Source organism: Cariama cristata, unplaced genomic scaffold, assembly GCF_000690535.1.
Source record: "Cariama cristata isolate BGI_N322 unplaced genomic scaffold, ASM69053v1 scaffold2737, whole genome shotgun sequence".
In the NCBI taxonomy this organism is placed as follows: domain Eukaryota; kingdom Metazoa; phylum Chordata; class Aves; order Cariamiformes; family Cariamidae; genus Cariama; species Cariama cristata.
In genome coordinates, this window is record NW_009624729.1 from 10,677 (window position 1) to 17,488 (window position 6,812).

The following is a 6,812-nucleotide window of genomic DNA, read 5'->3' on the forward strand; positions in this document are numbered from 1 at the left end:
GCAACACAAAAATTACATGTTACATGGAAGTAAGGGAAAGAAAGAGTTTTGGCTTCAAACTGGTTGTTGTCTGGTCATTTGTGCTTCATGCACACATGGCAATTTATAGACTGACCAGACAGCTACCTATAGCTCAGGACAAATGAATTTGGTACATTGCTCTCAGTAAGGATTCAGTTCTGACAGATACTCAGTAACTGCAGTGGCAAGTAAGATGCCTTCAACTTCACCACCCTCCTTCAGTTTTTACAATGCTGTTTTTACTCCCATAGGAGTATCCCTCATTTGCATGGACACTTCTTTAGAGTTGCTTTCATCACGCTTGAGAAAGGCGTAAGAGGGGGGAGAGACACTGCTCCTTCTCGTATAAAGTCCTGTTTCACTTTCATCACTCTTCTGTAGTTAGAAAATACATGGAGGAAGGACAGAGAGGCCAGATGACTCTGTAGTCAGCTTGTTAGATGCTATATCAAAGTTATTACTGAAAGAATATTTAAATTAACTTACCAGTAGAGAAAATAAGAATGGTGTTGTCCCAAAGACCGTATCTTTTCAGCGCATCAGTAAGATTTCCTACAGCTTCATCCATAAGAGTCACCATCCCTGCATAATGGCGCCTCTTTACATCTTTAATGGAAGAATATGGTTTTGTGTATTCTTCAGGGACCTCGAGAGGTTCATGGACAGACTGGAAAGCGAGGTAGAGAAAAAGGGGCTGGGGTGGAAGGGATAGAACGGAATTAGTTGAACATAAAGTACTAAATGCAAAAGGTACTGCAGCAAAAGCAGCCCTGATTCATCAACAGCTGCAGGCACTGTGTTTTGATGCGTTTCTTTCTTCTAATTCCTAAATATAAACTAATAAAACTTTGATAAAGGACTTCTGCAAAGCTGTGGAAAAACATTAGGTGTATCTTTTCTTCATAACACAGTTGATAAGAGTTTCTTTCTATGAAACTTTTCCCATTAAACTTTTCCCATTCTCTTTTTAGAAGAGCAAACGACATGATAAATCATTTCTATAAATTCATTACTTTTATTATTAAAAAAGAAATGGAGAAGGGTAGCAGGCCAGGACTGTGCTGCCAAAGCCCATCCTGTCAGCAGAAAAGGCAAGTTCTACCAGTACTACTTCTCACATTTAGCTCCATGCACCCTGCTGAATAGACCTGAATTATAGCTCCAGCGCAGGTCTCTCATATTTCACTAACTTTTTTTTAAACATTCCTTAGTGTTGAAGTTATCAAAGTAACAGCTGCTGACTGTACCTTTTCAGTTTTGTGATTGGCTATAAGATCTATAGCTCTTTCTGTGAATAAATTAGTGGAGTACATGTTTTTAAACCCAGTTGCAACTTCTTCTCCATCTCGAAAGTCCAGAGCACAGCGCGTTATGTTCTTTGCCTTGATGACGACGCAACGGTCATGAGAATAATAATCCTCACTCCCCAGAAGATAGCCTAGAACATGAAAAGATGTCACGTAAGTGGGACAACATCATATCACATAAACAGATACATTGGGGGGGGAAAGTCAAAAATAAGTGTCAAAACATCAGTGGTTTTGAGCTGAAACACTCGTTCAACATTTGACCATCTATAGTGACATCCCCTAAGAAGCTCAACATTTAGTACTTCATAGAACTTTTTATTGCTAATGCAAGTAGCAATTTCAAAACACACGAAACACTTTGAAAGCAGTTAAATGACTTTAGATTTATAACTTGAAACCAAAGACACCAGCATTAAACCAGTACATTGATAAAGGCAGTGACATATCACATACTACTCTGATTATTAGCTGGTATGATTTTGCATGGTTGTATTTTCATATAAGCCTCCTCTCTCTATTAGAAAGTGTGGCGTTTTTAAAACGTATTTATTCAAAAACATCCAAGTATAACGCATTTTTTGTGTCAGCTGTAAACTATTTGTGATCCACTGCTGACACCAACTGGTGAAAAAAAGACACTGTTATTTAAAGATACCCAAAAGAAACAAACTATGCAAAAATTCTACAGATATAGATTTGCTCCTATCAAGGACTATCTTGTTAAGCATGGAATGCCTTTGCTTTTTATCAATCAGAAACAAAATTCTTCAACATCATTTGAATTTCAGTAATTATTACTTTTGAAAATAGATTTCAGATTTATCCCCCAATACCTTGAAAAAAACAGATGAATTTGCAAAAATACATTCTAAAGTTCTGCAAAACCAAACTAGAACTGGGGACAAAAATCCAAACTGGAGGAACTTCACCTGAATTTTTATTCAGCAACTTCAACTACAGTTACTTGTGCAAAAAAGTATGTACAGAAAGAACGAAGTTCTGGTTTAAATACAATCTAAACTTCTAACAGTTTTTGGGGAGGAAAAAATGACTTTTCTTCCAAAGCATAAAGACTGATTTTGTGGGCAGACCACCTACGTCAACGTACTCAGAGTCACAAGTTGCACTTTTCCATTTTGAGTGCCCGCTGGGGGAGACACTTTGTCAAGTATGCCAAAGAACCAAATTCCCCTAACTGCAATCAATGCCTACTGGAATTACAGGAATATTATATATATTAAACTGCTACATTCTCTGAAAAATAATGTCACACTGGGCACCCAATGACCATACCCAGAGCCAGTCTGTATTATGGCTCCTGCATTAAGAGTCTGCATGGGCCCACGGTGAGATTTCTCGAGGAGTGCCAGCCTATGTACATATATGCTGTCAAGAAGATCCCAAGCTCCTGTGAAAGGATAGGAGGAGGCATATATGTTTAAGCAATGAGCCATTATCTTATGATTAGCCTAATTCAGTTGTGAATCCACGGCCCCAAGCTCCCTGAAGAGTCAAAAGAGCTAAACAATCTAAGGGAACAGTTCTTCCCACCTAAAGTTTGGATCAACGTTGTCTATAAAGGGCACATAGCACAGCAAGGCTCTTCACGTAAGTACCTAAGGCTAAACAAGAGGAGCGCAGGCTTCTGCTTAAGTTTCTCTCTATCTCACTTTCTGAGCTGTAAAGGTGAGCAGCAGTACTACCAACAGCTTGCAAAGTTACTTTGAACACAATGAACTGTTTTGAAAGTCTCCATTCAATGAAAGTGTCTTAAAAACAACCGAGTGGAGATGGACCACTTCACGTTCAGTACCGTGCAGAATGAGATGTATTGCAGACAGCCCAATTCACGTAACATCTGTGACACTTGTGCAAAACTAATAAACGTCCAATCAACACTGGGACGGGAGCCTTTGCAAGAGGAAGAATAAACAACAGGTAGCTACAAGTTGCTTTGTAAGTAACACACTCACACCTGAACAATCTAATTCTGGCACTAGTTTTTTAGTCTGAGGGTTTGACTTCATTACTTGCAAGTTCCTGCAAAAGAGCTTTTGGATACTGTTTTATAAATGCTCTCACACTATCTTCCTTGCCACAGGCTCTGGAAAACCAATGCTACTCTATTCACAAAGCATGAACACAGTGTGGTATGATGCCTATTTCTCCCTTAAACATACCAGCTTTTGGAAGTGTAACATTAGTTGCAGAGCAAGCCATGTCTAATGCCTGATCTAACACAAAACATTCAGATTAAAGACATTTCCAAAGCAAACCAATCACTACACCTTAAATCTTCTAACCATCATGGAACCAAATTAAAAAAGAGAGAAATACTTTCTTTGGAGCCACTCAATAATTACGATATTTTCTTCAATAAGTTGTAAGGCTTGGGCATGCATTTAAGGCACTATCTTATTTTAACCAGTTACACTTCGGAAACATGCACGCCCCGGTATTGATTTACTTATTACATTAATAGTAAATCTGCTGTTCTTTGAAGAATGGGGCAGTCTCTCGAATCATTTTTAACTTTGCATTTATTGCCCGTGCTAAATCTAATCATTACCAAAGTAAGTATCAAATCCTCTGCGGGTTGGAAGGCATTCTTTTCTGTACATCCCTAAATGCCACTTCCCCACCATGTGAGTAACGTATCCCGCCTCTTGAAGTAGCTCTGGGAGGAGTTTCTCATCCAGTGGCACACAGCTGGGCTGGCATGGCCAAATTATCTGGTGTTGTAAACCCGTGTGGATCTAGCAGAGAAAAGGATGAGAGATTAGTTACAATGCAGAGATGTGTTCCCATAGGCTACCTTATAAGCAGGTGCAAAAAGAAACATGGCTACAACAGAGGTTAGCATTAGTTTTAGGGCCTCCTGTTTTTATCCATGTAGCACCGAGGAAGATGAGGAAGCCACAGGTGGAGGGCAGGGGTAGCATGGTGGAAGACAAGGACATAACACTGCAGGGGTTAACAAGATCTTCCCAGGCACAAATCAAGTGCAATTAAAAAGAAAAAAGAAAAAAAAAAACCAAAAAAAAAACCAACACAAAAAGCCAAAGCCTTTTGTGTTTTAATCTAAAAATCTGACAGGTAACAATTACCATTACGGTCTGTTTGAAGGCTAGGGACAACATCTCAGTGTGGAGTTGGGGATTTTAAAAGGGATGGAGATGGTCAAAAAGGCACACAGCGGGTGAAGCTACCAAGCTTTTGCCTGTATCAGAGAACAGTCACCAGAGGAAAAGACAATAAATGGTAAGAAAGCTATTTTTGCATTACTCTTCTAAATGGACATTATATATACACATTTATATATTTACTCACATACTTAAAATCAGTGTGAGCACTATAAAAAGCACTTAGATGCTGGGGATGGCACAAGTTTTAGACACTGCCTACATCTGACCTTTAATAGCTCCACATAAGTTTCCAATCTTAACAAGTGGTGAATTTTATATCTCTTTACAAAAGCATGACTGACAATGATACTCCAAGTAATACATTTTGCTTGATGCAAGGAACCTCTTCAGTTACTGTGTACTGTAAGCTGACTTTTGTCAACTCCCCTATCTCCTCCAGGAAAAAAAAAAAAAGGCACTACCCTAAACTTAGGCCAACAAACATATACATAAAAGTATAAATATCTTGTTTATTTACTAAATATTTCTAGTAATCTGTCTCTATCAAAGCACAAAACTTCCAAGACCTCCTAGAGCACAAGACATCAGATATTATAACTCCACTAAGCACTGAAGTGTAGCAAGCTGCATGATTCATTTTTAAAGCACCACTTTAGCAACACTTTGAACTGACTGTTAAACCAAATAAGCCCTTATCTTAGGCAAGCAGGTAAGAAGACTCTTACAAAGGGCCTACTAGTTACTAATTTTCTTTGAAACAGGAGCTGGAAAAATTATTTTTTTTTTTGGTAAATGCAGTATTACAGAAAAGATTATATATAATATAGTGAAAGACACAAGCTAGCAAAGCATTGTCATTTCTTCCACCATCTCTAGAAAGTAAGAAAAAGGAGAGGAAAACAATAATAATAATAAAAAAATCTGTAGCTTTCATAAACCAATACCTTTGCTCTTCTTTCTTTATGGACTGCAAGATGACTATCAAAATTCCAGCTTCAGACAGGACCAGATTTAGGTTATGTCCTCAGATCTCTGAGCAATTGTTGATCATATCAATGGGTAAACCAAAACAAAGTCCCACATATTTGCTACATAATTATTTCCTGCACAGAATGTCTCCTCAATGTTATAAAAAATTACTTCAATTTTCTAATATTATTTTACTTATTTGTTACACTGTCAACATAAAGATGATTAAATTATCAAGTCAGATGCATATGATGATTTTAAATCTGGCCTGAACTATGAGTATTTCCAATTTCTGCTTTTAAGATCAGATGAAGCAATGTCTGGTTAACTAGGTAAGCATGTTCAGAGTCTGTATTCTAGACTTAGTCACAATGAAGAAATGTTTTAGGTTATTTAATAAAACAATTTAAGGAGTTGGTAAAAAAAAGTCAATTACATCTTCTTATTCACTATTACTGGTTCTTGGAGTTTCTAGGAATAGAACAAATGTTGCCTGGAAAGAATAAGTATCACCTAGAACAACCTTCCTGCAACACAACAGCGAACATCCACTAATAGAGGATGACATTCATTTTCATTCTGAACAGTTTCTTTGACAAATCACTATGGTTAATATGCATGTGCAGGACTTTTTGAGAGACGGGAAGTTTCTGAAACACGCTTAACCCTTTGTGAGTTTCTTCTTTCTGTCCACGCTGCATTCTTCTTTCTCCCACCTTGTTTTTGCCAGAATTGCAATAAGGGGGGGAAGGGTGAGAAATACAGCAGTATGATAAAGTCCAATTACACCTGTGCAACTGAGAACAAATGGGAAAAATCAAGTCTATGACTACGAAGCAGCTAGACACTCAGACTAAAGATCCGTTTGTATGCACTCCATCAAGGGGCACATAAATGTCTGCACCTACAGTATCATATGAACGTGAATGTACAGGTTACGATGCATTTAAATGCTGCATTGGAAAAGATGCTGCATAAACTGAACACATGGTGCTGATCTGCTTCTGGCTGCATCTTGACCGCCTGCCTGCTCAGTTCAGAGGCACCTAACAGAAGATGACTAGGACTGAGACACTCTTCACAACATGCTGCCACACCTCTTAATCCAACTGCAGCACAGAGAGCACTTCGGCTTCTCTGAAGCAGACCAGCTTGCGCTAAACCCACGTTTTGTTTATTCCTGAGCTAGCAAGCCGAAAGTGAAGTAAGTTTGCACATAAGCGCGACCGGTTTTTACACGGTAGCCTTCTTGCAACCGCGTCTTTACATGAGATACAAGAAGGCCAAACTACCCAGAGTGTTGCTAAGATCAAGGAGGAGAGAAGCACCCCACCAGCGACCCGCTGACACGCCGCGGAGGGCGGCG

General features: G+C 38.7%; 1 protein-coding gene across 1 annotated transcript; it reads right to left on the reverse strand.

Annotated features, from left to right (window-relative positions):
- Nucleotides 1-507: 507 nt before the first annotated feature.
- ARSB (arylsulfatase B) lies at nucleotides 508-4,087 on the reverse strand (the record flags this gene model as incomplete). Its single annotated transcript, XM_009703266.1, has 3 exons — nucleotides 508-715; nucleotides 1,269-1,459; nucleotides 3,901-4,087. Coding segments are annotated over 3 exons (586 nt in total), but the record flags the coding sequence as incomplete, so codon positions are not given.
- Nucleotides 4,088-6,812: the final 2,725 nt, after the last annotated feature.